The 16,887-nt window shown below is 40.0% G+C and overlaps 1 protein-coding gene across 3 annotated transcripts in view; it reads left to right on the top strand.

Annotated features, from left to right (window-relative positions):
- The first annotated feature begins 4,491 nt into the window (after nt 1-4,491).
- Nucleotides 4,492-16,887, top strand: part of lrrk2 (leucine-rich repeat kinase 2) — a 32,991-nt gene continuing 20,595 nt past the window's right edge. Inside the window, exons 1-18 of one of the 3 annotated variants that reach the window (XM_030732415.1) lie at nt 4,492-5,015; nt 5,733-5,815; nt 6,276-6,385; nt 7,730-7,818; nt 8,604-8,738; nt 9,993-10,127; nt 11,274-11,405; nt 12,305-12,424; nt 12,562-12,722; nt 12,806-12,885; nt 12,965-13,071; nt 13,275-13,404; nt 13,587-13,711; nt 14,269-14,396; nt 14,913-15,057; nt 15,445-15,584; nt 15,804-15,929; nt 16,433-16,603. In XM_030732415.1, the coding sequence (XP_030588275.1) occupies nt 4,880-5,015; nt 5,733-5,815; nt 6,276-6,385; nt 7,730-7,818; nt 8,604-8,738; nt 9,993-10,127; nt 11,274-11,405; nt 12,305-12,424; nt 12,562-12,722; nt 12,806-12,885; nt 12,965-13,071; nt 13,275-13,404; nt 13,587-13,711; nt 14,269-14,396; nt 14,913-15,057; nt 15,445-15,584; nt 15,804-15,929; nt 16,433-16,603 (2,253 nt within the window). In that variant the 5' untranslated portion in view covers nt 4,492-4,879. Of the gene's footprint in view, nt 5,016-5,729; nt 5,816-6,275; nt 6,386-7,729; nt 7,819-8,603; nt 8,739-9,992; nt 10,128-11,273; nt 11,406-12,304; nt 12,425-12,561; nt 12,723-12,805; nt 12,886-12,964; nt 13,072-13,274; nt 13,405-13,586; nt 13,712-14,268; nt 14,397-14,912; nt 15,058-15,444; nt 15,585-15,803; nt 15,930-16,432; nt 16,604-16,887 lie in introns of all 3 variants that reach the window. The other 2 variants (XM_030732413.1, XM_030732414.1) reach the window with 2 other exon arrangements.

The raw sequence follows: 16,887 nt of genomic DNA, 5'->3' as shown, positions 1-16,887 counted from the left end.
GGGAATGCCTCGGAGCCCCCCCCGGATGAGCTGGTGGAGGTGGCTGGGGAGAGGGAGGCCTGGGCTTCTCTCCTTGGGCTGCCCCCCCCCCCCCCGACCCGATCCTAGATAAGAGGAAGAAAATGAATGGATAGATGGATGGATGGATGACACAGCTGTGGGGAGTAAGTTTTATTAATGTACACAGTAAATTTTGCAGTGTTAAATCAACGCTTAGAGCTAAATTTAACAGTGCGTCTGAATCTATTTGGTCCTTATTGGAGTTGGTGTCAATTTAACTCTTTCCATAGTGTTACATTTTCAGAGTACAATTTAACTCAAATTAGTGTTAAAAATTAACACTGACTAACACTGTACAGTGTTAATAAAACTTAACACTACAAGTCAAATAACTCTGATGAGTGTAAATATGATTCTAAGCAGAGTTAATAAGTTACTCCACTGTGGTGACAAATCAACTCTGATTCTCATGCTGTTTAACACTGCATTAAGTTATTGGAGGCTCATATAACTCCTCCCCTGTGACCTGAACAACAGTACCACGAATCGCATGTTCAGAAATTGGAACTTGAAGTCCCTCTATCTCAAGCAGTTTCAGATCATTAACAAGAGGTTCAAGTATCAAATTAAAGCTGTATCGTTTGATGTCCTGTGCATGGACTAGAGCACATAAATGAATATTAATCAAAGATGAATTAAAAATTGGATTAAAATTTCTTAGAGGAAAATATATAGCACCTAATTTATGTAAACTCTTTTTAGGTCCCAAGACATTTGCAGTTTCAAAGTCGTCATAAAACAGCTGAATCTGAAGGGCATCTTTTTGAATAGGTGGCCATCTCTCAAGTCTGCATATACACCTACTTTGGGAATATACCTGGGCTTTAACAGGTCTGCAAGTTCTTTTTTTTTTGTAAAATATTCTTCAGCGTTTCCAAAATGGGAATATAAGCAAACCTATCAGTTACAATGACTTGATCATATGTCCCAGTACTTTTGTTTCTTCTGCTGTCAAATCTTGTGCCAAGCACTTTTTCAACAGGCTCAACAAATCCCCATTTCTCTCTTAAATGTTTGTTTAGCTTTGCTTCAGAATTTAAAGTTTCAAATGGATTTTCCAATGTTTTGAATGATTGCTCTACTTTGCTCCTATTTTCTGTATCCTCTGAAGACAAGCACTGTAAAGCTACATCCATAGCCTGACTGTGAGTCTCAAAACTTCTTCCATGGATGACACAAATCTCTTAACATTAGACTGACTTAATCCAGCTGCTCTGAGTTGTGCGATAACAGTAGCACACATATCTAAAATCCTGCTGTTGGACTTCAACAGAGTAGATGTTGTGGCTCTCTCTTCTGGATTAGCAGTCAACATCTCTCCTGCATCACCAAGATCTGCTCTGCTTGACTTGACATTGTTAACTTGTTGGTCAATATTGTTGGTGTGTTTGGTGTTTAAATGTTTCCTAAACCCAGAAAACGTTCCAAGCACACGGCCACATCCAGAATGAGCACATTTAAGGCGAAGATTTTTTTCCATCCAAGTAACCATGAACTACTCATATATGCCGAACAAGTGCATTTGTGCAACTAAACTCTGTCTCACAAACAAAACACTTCATGCCAAACAGATTTGTTCAAGTACTAGTGAAGCAACCTAGCCCGAATTTCTGCCACACGAGGACTCTCCTTCACTTTGCCAACATCTACGTTGTAAACAGTGGTCTGGATGAATGTAAACATGTTGCACAGCATGGGTTTGTATGTTGTGGCAAATACATAATGTGCCTTAAACAGTTCGTCAAAGGCACCAAGAGAGGATTTTGAGCTGCAAGCAATGGCATTTTTGTCAAGGATGATGAAGAACTGGTGGACTGCTTTCTTCCTTCGTCCTACAGCCAGGAGATAGGGTTGTGTGCTTGTCGTGATGCCATCAAGATGTTCTTGGACGTTGGTTCCTGTCTGAGAAAAGGAAAAACACCAATACCATTACAATTCTATGGCTGTATTATTACACAAAAACAGCTTTCGTGGGTATACAACATTTAACTAGGTGTGTGTCACCATTACCCTAAAACTGAAACTACCTCAGTGAAACAACCTCAAAAACAAAATTAGCAACAAATACAAACCTTCTTGAAAACCACAAGATGCTTCTCTGCTTGGGAAGCAGACACCTTCCCTGGTCTCTTACGACCCATGGCAGAGGGGGGAATCAGGTGTAGCAGCAGCAAAGTTGATGAGAGGTCACTGTCCCAACCTGTGACAACAGAAAGTTGATGTTAAATTGACCATCAGCAAAATTTGGTTATTCTGCATTTTCAATTGTTATGTGTGCATCACAAAGCAAGGCTCACATGATAACTGCACCCAATGGAATATGGAAAGAGTCATACTTACCAATGTCATCATCCACTTCAGTGCCATCCTCAGGAGTGGCAGCTGCCAGGAGATCTTCTAGCTCACTAGTGGGTGGAAGCTTTCTGCATTGTTGGCCTTTTTTTCTCTTGAATGTGGTCGCCCGTTTCTCCAGAAACTTGCCGGAGACATCTTCTCCAAACATCAGAACAAAATCCTGCTCCACCTAGGGTGAGCATAATGAAGGACTTTAACATTTCACAGCCACATTAATTGTATTCATTTTTTTGACTGTCACAAAAATACACATCATTCACAACAGTCAAAATAATCATTTAAATAATTACCAAGCCTTTGACATCTTTGAAACGTGGAAAGACGTAGAGTACGTTGCTCAACTGTTGTGGGTCAAGGAAGTCAACTTCATCATCTTCTTGATTGTGTCTTCATCGGTTGAATGTTTAATCAGTGCGATGGCTTCCTTACACTCTTCTTCACTCAGGACAGTCTCTGGAACAAAGTGGGATTCAGATAATGTTATACAATATAAGAAAATACTTAAAAAAAAAAAATAATAATTCACCCTCATCCCTGTAGCTTCAGATCTTCCTCAAGTGTTGTTAATGGTTTACCTCCATATGATGATTGTCTGCCTCGAGCAGTGGATCTCTGAGTAGTTTTTATCCTCCAGGCCAAGTACCCAGTGCTGCTTGCACCATCATAATAATGCTCCTTGGGGGTTGAAAGGATAACAAAAACAAACAAACATATTTAATAGCCACAGAAACGTCAGAATCATAGCTATAAGCTGATAAAATGCGTTTCCATGCAAACCAAACAGTTAAAACTACAAGCAGGTGAATCCAAAAATAAGCAAATGCCAGTAAAATGACATTATTGCACATCTCGGGCTGAGCAGATGACACGGCTTTGACCGAGATGAATGGTTTATTTGAAGAGTTTCAGTCAGTAGAATGGGAGGCAGAGCCTTCAGCTTTCGGGCCCCTCTTCTGTGGAACCAGCTCCCAGTTTGGATTTGGGAGACAGACACCCTCTCTATTTTTAAGATTAGACTTAAAACGTTCCTTTTTCATAAAGCTTATAGTTAGGGCTGGATCAGGTGACCCTGAACCATCCCTTAGTTATGCTGCTATAGGCCTAGGTCTTTTTACTCTGTTTGTACCCCACTCTGTATTTAATCATGACTTATTATTAATCTCTGGTTCTCTTCCACAGCATGTCACAGTACCTGTCTTCCACACACACACACAAAAATCTATGCATATTTACAATGACATGCACATAATGCAAAGGTATGTCTTAGATTGCAGATACAAAGCAGGAGACAAACAGCAGAGACATTTTCTCTGGGTGCAAAAGTAGATCAATGAACTCAGCACACACTGGGACAGCTGACTGACTGTGAGTGTATTATCCATCCATTGGCCCTCAATGTGGTGAAATCGTCCCGTACCCTTACCAGAAAAACAGCTCCAAAGCGTAATGTTTCCACTTCCATCATCATAAACTCTTACTTTAGCAGAACGATTATCCATAAAATATTTGCAGACATTCAAATAATAAATTCAATTTAATTTTAATTATTCAATTATTTTACTGGAATTAAAAAAGCCCCGAGGAAGAAGACGGATCCCAGCGGTCAGGATCCTGGGATCATTTTCCAGTATCGTACACCAGCACGGAGCGGCTCCTCCTCCGTGCGCTCTCGATGACGGGGATCTAGTTTCATGGGTTACTGGTTTGGGACACCTGACGAACTCTAATACATTTTTTAAATGCTTTAAAATTTGCTTTACCTGCCAAACAAATATTTCCTGATTTAAACACAGCGCGTGTCAGTATCAGGTCAATATTAGACACCGGGTGGGAGGGCTCAATGACGCTAAGTAAAAAAAGTAAGTCAATAAATAAATAAGTACATACATTAAACAAAAGAAAAACGCTAGGGGATAACATAAGCGCAGCTGCGGTGCCTGATATACGCGTTGCGCCGCTTGACTTGACTCTCTGTGACAGCTTCCCCCTGTCAGAGAAAGTCGTCAGCTTCCTCTTCTGTAAACGGGAAGTTTTTTTCCCTGCCCGGCGTCATATCATGTGACCGTTGGGAAGCAGGAACACGCCTTCAGAGAGGACTCGCTTCATTTTCACGCAGAAACAACAGAAAGTATCTGACTCCGGAAAGAGGAACATATTATCTGCCACAGGAAAGTTAGCCGAGGACTGTGATGTCGGAACCGAAACTCCGCGACACTCACCGCTTCCCCTGTCGCGACAGCCACTTATAGCTGTCTATAGCTACTGTATTATTATGTAACATAGCAAATATTCAGTAATATTGTGTAATGACATGACTAACTACAGTAACTGCTCAGTGATTTCTTTATATGCCACTGCTGAATGCAGTGTGGCCGCTAGAAGGCCATTGTCGGGTCTGAGGGAGCGCAGTGATTGACCTCAATGCACGTCAAGTCTTCAGTTGGAAAACGGCACTTTAAAGACCATGGTTAACAAAGAGGAGCTGGAAGAAAGGCTGAAGAAACTTCTAGTGAGGCTGAAAACTCCCCAGGAAGACCGGCAGCTGTGCACGCTGATTCAGATCATCCAGGATCTGCTTTTCCTGGCGCACACAGACTATGGTAGGAACCGCACTGTCCCAGCGTGCGCATCATCACGCTGCTCACAAACAGCCAGAATTTCACTGTTTCATTGCTTTATGAGAATTAGGTCAGATTTTTATTTATTTATTTTAATTCATTCAAATTGTATTTGCCCAGTGTGACATTCACGCTATTTTACCTTATCATTTTTATCACCTCATAGCGCAATACCTGTTTAAAGGTTTTTACTCACTAAACTCCTCGTAATTCACTGAACTGTTCACGTTTTTCTATTTAACTTTGCTCCTTTTGTGCAATTTTTTTTTTTTTTTTACCATCCATCCACCTATTTTCAGGTCAAATGTACAGTAGGTTAATTATTTAGCTGCTTTAACGTAGTAATTTCCCAGTTTGGGGGATAAATAAAGTATATCTTATCTTATCTATCAAATATGATGTGTAGTTCTTCAAAATCTCGATTTGAGTCATACTAAGGTCATTATAGCTGATTAAAATGCAACTAAAATCTAGTTCCCTGATATGAAAATTTAAACTACTGAAATAAAGAAGACTAACTGAAACGAAACTATTGTGCATTCACAAAGCTAACTAAAATAACAGGACACTACACTGATTTTCTAACAAATAAACTAAAATATTATAGTATTATAGTCCCTACAAAAATACTGTAGTCCCTCTAGTCAACGCTCACATGTCTCATCATGTCTTCTTCTCTCCTGTTCTTTGTTGCAGCAGCTGAACTGTTTGAAGACAAAGATGTCCACGTGCCCCTCATGCCGGTTCTGTCTTCCTACATCAGCAGTAGAGGAGTCCAGCAGGTAATGACAGACCCAACAAAAATGGGCCATTATGAACTTTTATTTTAGTGGCAAGCGGTGCTACATGAAGAAACCACAGGTGAGGCATGCTCTGCAGAATCTTTTGGTAAAATAGCCTCAGCTTTGTGCTGTTAAAAAAAAAAATCATCTGTAGACTGACACACCTGTGCATTATCTAGCATGTCTTGTGACTGCAGTGCCTCTTATCAGAGGTAAGATTGCATCTTGAAGCAAACTGAAAGTGAGACTGTAAGACTCATATATGGGTCATATATGAGTACTCTCACTGTGCCAAAAACATGTGGAGATTAAGGTGCTGTTCTCAAGCAGCACAGTTCAATTTGACAAATACTGTGTATGTTTGATGTTAGAATAATTACTTTTCCTTTGTTTATTATAATGCTTGGCTGGCATGTTCATTCACATCTTTCTAATAAAGTGTGTGTTCTTCTTTTTACAGGTGGGCTGGTCATTGCTGTGTCAGTTGATTGAAATATGTCCCACTACACTGGACCAGCTAACCAGACCTATGGAGGAAGCCCAGGAGTGGGAGGTACTGGGAGTGCACCAGTAAGTGAAACCATGCTCTCTGGGAGGTGTGGGTTTAATTCACCATCAACTGGTTGTACATAAATGACTTTTTTTTTACAACTCTGATGGCTCCTGCCGCACGGAGGTACATAAAATGTTAAAATATACAGACTATAACAAGAGACAAAGTCATTCATTAATAACATACCATCACTGCCAATTTATTAGGTGTATCTGTTCAACTGCTTGTTAAGGCAAATATCTATCAGTCAATCACATGGCAGCAACTCAATGCATTTTGGCAATGTAGACACGGTCAAGACATCCTGCTGAAGTTCAAAGCAAACATTAAGATGGAGGAAAAAAGGTGATTGAACGGACTTTGAATGCGTCACGGTTGTTGATGCCAGATGGGCTGGTCTGAATTTTTCACAAGCTGCTGGGATTTTCCCACACAGCCATCTCTATTCCAGTGAGCGGCACCTCTCTGGGCAAAATGCCTTGTTGATGCCAGAGATCACAGGACAACAGCCAGACTCATTAGAACAGATAGTAAGACAACAGTAACTCAAATAACCACTTGTTAAAACCAAGGTATGCAGAAGAGCATCTCTGAACCTACAACGCATTGAACCTTGAAGCAGATGGGCTACAGCAGCAGCAGAAAACCACACAGGGTGTCACTCCTGTTAGCTGAGAACAGGAAACATATGCTACAGATTACACACTCGTATCAAAATTGGACAGCAGAAAATTGGAAAAGTGCTACCTGGTCAGATGACTCTTAATTTTTGTTAAAACATCCAAATGGTAGGGTTAGAGTTTGGCACAAACTGCATAAATATGTGGAGCCATCCTGCCTTCTATCAACTGTTCAGGCTGCTGCTGCTGGTGTAATGGTGTGAGAATATTTTCTTGACACAGTTTGTGCCCCTGAATGTTTACCAAAAAGCCACAGCCTACCTGACTGTAGTTGTTGACCATGCCCATCCCTTTATGACCAATGTACCCATCATCTTCAGCAGGATAATGCACCCTGTCATAAAGCTAATTGTCCCAAACTGGTCTCTTGAACACAACAATGACTTCACTGAACTTTAAATGGCCTCCACAGTCACCAGTTGCTCTGGTACTAGTCTTTTTCTCCATTTCAAGTACTTGTGTTAGCAGTAATTCTTACACAATTATGCTCAGACACAAAGTCATTTTTGATCTCATGATAATCAAGTTATCAGTATTTAGGATGAAGTAGTTTAAAGATATTAATTATATAAAAATTTTAGTTGATTTTTGCAAAAGTTTGACCTTTGCATGGAGATGGAAGAATGATTTCACTGATCTGACTACAGCCCTGGGTTTTGCTTGTACTTATGTGTTTTCCAGGCAGATCCTTAAGGTGTTATCTCAGTACAGTGCAGATTGTCGAGTGACCATGGTTGCACTCAGAGCCTTGGCACTGCTGCTCAGATCAGGTATGACTACACTAAAGATCCTTCCTGCTCGAAATGACACTGCCAAAAGTTTTAGCAAAGCTCATTTAAGACTCTTTAATGTCACCAGATTGAAGTTGGTCATATTAACAGATAAAAAGTAAAAAGTATTAGAAAACTTTTTAGAAACAAATATGTGTTTAGAAAAGCTGAATCCAAAAAGAGAATTTGCCAATTAGTTGACTGTAAATCTCTGTCAAAGTGTCTTACACACCCGGTATGTGGGGATTCCCTCGTCTGGTGTCACATGGGCAAAACTCTATTTGTAGAACAACTTTTCACTTTCTTTCTTTAAGTGAGCTGTTTGTTCACACTCCTTTCTACCCTAATGTGTAGTTGTGTGATGTGAAGCTTCTTAGAAAGGCAGCGGTTCTGCTAATTCAGGTGTCTACAAAACTTTTACAATGCCAGTAACTGCTCTGCTAAGGACAAGAAACCAGCAGCAATGCAGTAACCCAATAATACCTCTCTTTGTCAGGAGATATTGACCACCTATCCAAAATGCAGTTATAAAAAAAACCAAAACATTTTCTGATAACATCGCTAATGCATAGATACAACAGTCTTGGTGGATAGCTTAAAAATTCTAAAACTAAATGATTGATCAGTGGTTGAAGCTTTTGTTTGATCTGGTTGCTTATAAAACTATAAAGTGAGTTTAATGGAAGACTCAGATAAGATAATCAGAAATCAGGAAATAGTCACGGTTTGGCGAATTGCTGCAAACACATATTCATTGTACTTGACTTTTTAATCTAAATACACAGACATGATTCCTCTGCTGGTGCTGGAAGAGGAAGAGGACGTGTTTGGCCTCGTGGTGCAGGCCATGAAGACGTTTCCTACAAGCGAAGAAGTGCAGCTCCAAGGCTGTGCAGCTCTGCAGCTGCTTCTGGAGGGAGGTGGGCAGACACACTGCAACTTCATAGCATGTGGATTTATATGAACCTGAATCAAATTTCTTTGTCTTAATAGGTATAGCCTACATTATCCTTGTGTTAGACTGATCACTGACATTCTCTGACTTTCATTCTAGGAAAGAGATCAAACTAGTTTAACAACTATGTTTGTTACATGCAGCAACGCTTTGTCTGAGGATAGTTCCAATTGAGAGGCCACGTGAACACCTATATAAAAATAAAATAGAAAATTAGAATTAAAAAAGAACAGTAACATACTCATACTCCATACCTGCTTCCCTCTTTGTATATATAGTGTCTATTTCCTTTTTTCACATCAGTTTTGATGTGAAATCTTTTGTTTTTAACTTGAGCCACAGTGAGTGTCTTAGGGGAAATGGTACCTCTGTTTATTTCAAAGTTGTGCCTTTCCTGTCTTCCTCTTTGGACATTACTGCTTCAGTTTCTTCAGTTGGACTTTCTCTTGCTTATTTGCCATTACCGCTTTTTCCACTCCACCTCAGAGTAAACACGTTTCCTTATGAAGAAAAATGGCATCACAGTATGCAGATTGCAGGAAGTGAGCACGAGCCTGTGGCTTTAGAATGATTTTAAGTCACAAACATGAGCACAGCAGTAAGAGCAAAATTGGATTTGGCACGTTTCATAAATCTGACAACAATTTTGCATGTGCACTTATTTTTTTTTTTACACAGTTTATAAAGATTTCTAAGCACATACAGTATTAGTGAATAAGGCCCAGTGTATTGCATTTTAGTGCTCAGTTTTTCCAGTATATAATTAATTATTCTGACTTGTTATCACTGTTGTGCTAACTTAAGGATGCTGACATGTCTGCAGATAACCCATTATTACACATGTCAGCAGAGACATTATAAGAGAGAGACAATGGTGCACATAGAATGGAAGAATTACACCAGAGCAAAGATGGCAGTAGATGTATACCTTCCAGGGGAAAAAAAATCCTTTTAAAACCTAAATTTAGGGCAAAGTCAGCAAACATTTTTAAGTGGTTTTTTATCCACTGAAATATAACCATTGAAATCCAAAATAACTGCCAGATAAGTGTCCAGACTCTCGCTTCTAGAAGGATTGCAACGTCAGATGTTACTGAAGCTTATCTTGCTTCTATTTAGAACTTATGGATATTATGGAGCATTTTGCTAGCTTCACATTAACCTTTTTTTTCTATCTATGTGAACAGTAGCTGTATATCTTCATTGTGTCTGTTTCCAGTAAGTGATGACCATCTTGTGGAGTTTGTGGAGAACCAGGATCATGCTGTGGTTCTGGCAGTTCTCCAGAGGTTTCCAGACAGCTCAGAGTTGCTGCTGCAGGCTTTGAAAGTGCTGCTCCCTCTGGCTCACCCTGGTAAGACCTGATTACATCAAAGCTGTCTGTGTTACTGCTAATCTTACAGCACAATCAGGAAGAAGGGCTCTATATCAGTGCTCATAAAATATTATACCTGATTAGTGTAGTTGTGCTGCAGTGTGCTATAAGCTGAAATGGTGCTAGCATCATTTTCATTTTGCTTTACCGAAGGCTCAGTGGTAACAAACACAGATTATGAAAGATGTACATAAGACATCAAGATTGTCTTTCTTTGTCTCACATGGTCAATTTGTAGATCATGATGTCACTGCAATGGCTTTTAGGGACTCTTGATTTAATTTCCATTATGCCTCTAATGCCATTAAACATGTATAACGTCGTCCTTCTGAGGACAGCTTGTGGGACAGGATAACAGTGCTTGTTTGGAAAGAAAAATGTCATTTTTTATTATTATATTATAATAAAAATAAATAATTAAAGAAAAAAAAGGAAAAAAAAATTCAAATTGTCATTGTGAGCACCACAGCAGTGTCCTTTGCTAGTCAATCATGTTATGCATGCAGCAGATAATTGCATTGGAGCCGTTTTATATTTTTAGGAAGACCAAATGAAATAATCAGGATGTGGGAAGTCCAAATCCTGTTTTTAGCACTACAGGGATTACATTAGTTTCTTGGCATTTTCAAAAAAGTTATCCCGTCAAACATGCGAGACAACAAGTCAATATTCATTTCAAATGAAAAGAGCTAAAAGGCCAGGGCAGATCGGGGGCATTTCTTAACTGTCCAGCTTGGGTTCAAACTTTGTTGAGGTTTTACTTACATACAATTATGGCCTGTTACCCATTTAATGCATAACTTGAAGAAATATTTAGCATTTATTTTATCTTAAATGGGAATTATATATATTAAATAAATAGGACTGTACAGTAGACGACGTTACTTTTAATGTGCTCGAAACAGTAACACCGAAGTTCTTCTTAGCTGAATGATTTCTGGGTGGAAAGTGTTACTGTTTTTTTAAAAAAAATAAGCTTCTTTGATGGCCAAGTACTTAAATCCTATTTATAGCTGGTGTGCAAGTACTGCTCAGACTATACAGTGCAGTGTTATGCTGTTTGTAATTCAGCAATACTTCGCTGAGTCAAAGACTGAGCTGGAGTTACGTGCTTTTCTTTTGCAGGCGGTAATGTGGAGGTGTTGATGTCAGGAGGCACTCGGTGCTACAGCTTCATCATTGCTGCCATGGACGCGTTCCCTGAGGTGGAGGAGCTGCAGGAGACAGCCTGCTGCCTGCTCAAAAGGTTTACATCAGGTCAGAGCAAAGGCAACAGGAAAATAATAATATTTGTGTCCCATTTTGTTTTTCCTCTTCTAATGTAATTTAGTAATTACATGTTTGGTTTTGTTTTTGTGGGTGAATTTAGATTCTCCAAACACTTTCATGTCCAACACAAAATAATCAAGACTTTTGAATTACATCTATATAAGTGGCATTTTATATACAGTACTAAATTATATATCTGCCAGTTAAATGACTCTTTCACTTGCTGGTTTTATTGCTGATCAGTTAAAATCAAACGGCTGCTGAAAGTGAAAACACGACTAAATAAAATTAAAAAAAACTCCAACTGAACTCAAACCACAGACCACAATCACAATCTTGGAATTTCTACCAACCGTCCTGCCTGCTCATACACTCTTCGGTAATATGAGCATCAGCTATGACAATGTTCATATATTAGTTCATATATTAGTAATTATATTAATTATTATATATATTATGTTTTTATGTTATTAACCATGCATATGTTTAATAGTCATCAGTTCTAACTTTACATTACCTGTCCAGATAGCATACATAGATGGTCTGCAAAGCCATTAGTAAAGTTTAATAAATATAATTTTATTGTGTATCAAAAGTTATTTTTACATACTCTTGTATTTAACTATACTTCAAACTAAATGAAGGCAAAAAAAGTGTAAAATGGAGCCAACTTTCAGATGTACTGTTAATCAATAACTAATGAATAACTCATTTGTTGACAGTTGGTAATGATAACACTGTTTGCTGAATCTGCAACACAGCAGTGTTTGGATTTCATTTATTCTGATAAACGAGCTTGTTTATTTTTTCAGATGACAAATGCAGACAGAGGCGAATAATCGAGGCGTCGGTTTAATTCTGGCTGCTTGGTTTGTGGTGTCTTGCAGAGAGTTACTACAGCATCCTGGTGCTGCACGGTGTCCACAGAGTCGCAGTAAGAGCCTGTCAGACGTTCCCTGACAACACCGCGCTGCAAGCCGCCGCTCTCTCCTGCCTGGCTGACCTCAGTGAGGACCCGCATTCACAAACTACATTTACAGCTTATGTCCACATGTGTGGATAAATGATGGAGATCACAGAACAGTGTCTTAAATGAAAGATTTTGAAGCACAGGCGCTGCAAACATGTTTTGTCCTTCTGTTAGCTGCAACCATCGTGCAGAACAAAGCGGTGGCTGAGCAGGGTCTGGAGGAAGGAGAGGAGGAGGAGAACAGGGGTAAGGGGGCGGTGGAGGACATGGAGCTGAGCTGGATGAAGGAATGTTTCACAGCACTGGAGCTCCATGCTCCTGAGCCAGCTGTTCAGGTCTATCTAACATCTAACTCTTGAGTTTTTACTTTGCACTCTTGACGACTTTAGCTTATGTAAAATCACTTGTGCTGTCTCAGGAAGCTGCATGCTGGGCCATTCACAGCCTGTTGCTGCACGGAGCTGGACTGAACCATCTAGAAGAACAGCAGGATGAAAGGTGCACAGTGACGCAATGAAATTTCACACATGCATTTAAAGCTGAATGTAACGATGTTGCTTGGATATTTGCTCTACAGGACTCCTGTTCATAGACAGCTGATGGCGGCCATGCTGCTGCACTCCTCCTCTCCTAGTGTGTTTGAAGCTGCTACCAGTGCCATCACCACACTCATCACAAACAACAGTGAGTCTTCAGCAGCTGAGACTCACACTTGGTGTGCAGAGACGCAGCTTTTATATTTGTCAGCAGGCATCTATTTGTCTTTGTGTTTTCAACAAACTATCTGCAGCCTTTAATAACAAATGTTTATGTTATGCATGCTATATATATTATTAAACAAGTACTGTTTTGGTGGTTGGTACAGTACATATTTGCTTTGACTGCAGGTGAAATGCGTTCTTTGCTGCTGTCAAGTGGCCTTCATGTGAATTTGGTGGAGATGATGAAGAGGCATTCAGCCTCAGCAGAGGTTTCCATCAGCGCCTGCAAACTGCTAAACCTGCTCTTCCAGGGAAGGTGGGGCCCAAGAACAGATTCCTTTCTATAATTAAAACAAAAAAATCATGCAGTTTATCGAAGCTTTAAAATGGTATTTTTAAAGACACGTGGTTTATATCTGCGCATAAAATGTTGTTTGTGGCAAAAATAAAACGCAAATGTTTGCTTTTGGATTGAAACTAGTCTCCCTGTATTTCTAGGACAGCCAGTCTGGATGAGCTGAACATGGCCTTGAACCAGATCCACAGCAGCATGAAGATCCATAACTTTAAGCCTGAGGTTCAGCTGGAGGCTCTGCAGGCCAGCTTGGTCTTCCTTTGCCCAGGTACACTCTTGTGTCTTTTCTCATTTCCATTTACCAGCACCTAAGTGTTCTTTGGTGTTTGTGCACAGAGGTGACCTGCCAAACAAATGCTAATGGTACTTTACATGCAAACTGCATGCTTGAATATACTTCAAACAAGTGTGCATCTGTTGTCTGCATGTCCTTAATTCAGCAAGTAGCCTGTGTCTGTTTGTATGAATAAGAGAAAAAGGATGGACAAAATGGACTGAGGATGTTTTCTTGTAGTCAAACCAGGTTTTGGCTGTTTGCCCTGAGCTGAGAGCTGTAGCAGGTTTGGCACCAGTGAGTTTGGTTTTGGTTCGGAAAGCATCCTTAGTCTCACCTGCTTGTCTAACTGAATCCTCAGAGAGCAGCTTTTATTATCGATTAAATACACGCTGGTTCAGCGGAGCAGCTCGCTAAGCTTTAATTTCTATCAAAATAAGATTAAAGGTATAAGCTCACTGCCGCCCAATTAGATTAGTTATTCATAACAGAGCACCTGTGTCTGAGAGCACGCGTTTACTTAGGTCTGTGTCTTGTGTGTAAATTCTTAGACAGGAGTTTAAGGGAGCACGGCAGCTCGGTCACAGATCCTGACATGGCCGACTTGTCGCTAAAGGTCCTGAAAAACCAGTGTGTGGTGGAAGGAGCTCACATCCTCTATCTGGAGGCTCTCAACAGGGTACGACCAATACCAGAAACTATTTCTGACTCCCTTTGTCTTCTTTCTCCCACAGTTTGAGCATTTGATTTTGTTTTGAAATGGACAGTACGCTAGTTTGTCGCCTCCCTGTCTCGAGCTGGGGATCTTTCACGTATAATGAAAATGAAATTTCTCAGTCTTAGTAGACTGAGTCCCAGGACATGAATTTCAGTCCAGATTTTAAGCAGCTTACCTGCTGTTCAGCAGTTCACAGCATACTCCAAGAGGTCAAAAGAAAAGTTCAACTTTCTAAAAGTAAATTAATGTCATTACACTTTCAGTGCCTTCAGATGTTTTATATCTGTCATTAAGATTTATGTTCATGTGTAACTCTAATTAATGTTTTCCCCATTCCAATAATACATGACCGCATTTGTACTGCTTACTTGTTATGTAACAAATAAAAAGCGTATACTGAGAAACACTTTATTCAGCTCTACCTGCAGTTCAGTTCACTCTTTCTATGCGTGTGTGTGTGTGTGTGTGTGTGTGCAGTTTATCAGCAGCTCAGCCATACAAAAGTGTGGTTTGAAGGTGCTGTCTGCTCTGGCTGACAGCTCTGGTGCAGTGGACCTTCTGTGCCAGCAGGGGGCAATAGACACAGCACTGCATACACTACAGATGTTCCCACAGGAACGAGGTACACAGCTGTCATTTAAACCTCAAACTGAATTTACCAATTTAAAAATGCATGTGAAATAGAAAAATGCTAAACCTGCTCTTCACATTGATTTGCAACCCATTTGTTGAGCTGAATAGTATTCATTCTACAGTGCGGGTCTAGGGAGCTGTGGCTAATAATTTATTTAACAAACATTGTTAATCACTGCTCTATTTTGTGTACATTAATAATGATTAGATCCAGGGACTCATTTTAAACTTAGGAATTGCTGGATGAATCCTTTTCTTCACTTTATTAAATTTACTGCCAATAGCTGCTTTATAAAAAGCACAAGAAGCCTTTCTCTTACCAGCGGTCATTAAAGACAAATAACTGTGCTTGCACTAACTTCCATGCGCTCTCCAGAGATACACTACTGGGGTCTGACCCTGCTCACATACCTTGTATCCAAGAAGAAGCTCTCGAGGATGATGGTCCCTGTACTGGCCTCCGTTGTGGTTACCGCTCTCATTCAGTACAGAGAAGACTCTGAGATGCTGCTAAAGGTGACCTGAGTGTTACTACTCAGACATAATCTCATGATGCAATAAATCTGGCTCGTAGTTTAATTAAAAAGGTTGTAAAGCCCTTTAAGGCTAATTTGAACATTGCATGTTTTGTTTCTATATTGTTAATAAAGTTGACCCGAGGCATCTCTTGGCTGTTAGTGCTGACAATTTTGTGCTTATAAAGCCATAAACTATCTCTGGCCCTCTGTTTCGCAGTGTTTACAGGTGGCATTGAGGATGCTGGACGCCTGTTCAGGAGCAGCTGCTGAACTGCAGAAAGAAGACTTTGACAGGCAGATCTTCCAGTGCCTTAGAGAGGAGACTGATCAGAGCATCAGCCCAGTAAGTTAGACCACCATCAGTTTGACATCTGTGGAGTAAAATGTCTCAACAGCTACTGAACAAATTCTTTGAAATTTTACGCTCATGTTCACATCCTTGTGATCACTTTAATCTCAATATTTTCATCTAGGCGCTGTCAGATACAGATCTTAATTTCAAGTATCTAGTGCTCAGACACCTAAACCTGACCAGTAATTTGAAAAAACAAACAAACAAAAAAACCTTGGTAATCTGTCCTTCAACATTAGGAATTCTACTTGCAGTCTGGGTGTGATTTTTAACTCGGATGATTATTATTTCCTATTCAACAAATGATCAAGAGTAATATTTTCTATTCTAGTATCAGGAGGCAGTTATCTTGAAACACTGGAAACACAAACACACATTACAGTAATCATTTAATCTATGGTCTGCTGGTTTGATATTTCTTGGGAGATGCTTTCCTGGAAAGGGCACTTGTTGGCCTTTCTAACCTCCTCGTCTCCCTGCCTGTCTGCTCTCAGCTGAGGAAGCCGGTGTGCCTGGCTCTGTCTAAAATGTGGTGCGACTCAGAGCTGCACTACAGCATGCTGGAAAAGGCCTGCATGGATGGAGATACGACAATGGCGGAGTGTCTTATTGAGCTGGGAGCTGACATCAACAAGAAGACCAAAAGTGAATCTCTCATTTACCAGGTCAGAGGTCACAATGGTTTGAATCTGATTTGTCTGTGTGATCTTAACCAAGAAAAAGAACAGAACAGACTTTGATGTAGAATTTATTGTATATTTTTGAACCATTCCAATGGTTTAAATGGACCGGTACTTATGTAGCACCTTTTTACACACACACACACACACACACATTCATACAGTGCTTTTATGGATGCATCAGGGACAACTTGGGGTTGAGTATCTTGCCCAAGAATACTTTGACACATGTCCATAAGAGCTGGAGTTCAGTCCACAGACGTTCCGAT

The sequence above is a fragment of the Archocentrus centrarchus genome, chromosome 6, assembly GCF_007364275.1.
Source record: "Archocentrus centrarchus isolate MPI-CPG fArcCen1 chromosome 6, fArcCen1, whole genome shotgun sequence".
Lineage (NCBI taxonomy): Eukaryota > Metazoa > Chordata > Actinopteri > Cichliformes > Cichlidae > Archocentrus > Archocentrus centrarchus.
The sequence above is the reverse complement of the archived record's forward strand: the minus strand, read 5'-3'. Positions and strand labels throughout refer to the sequence as shown.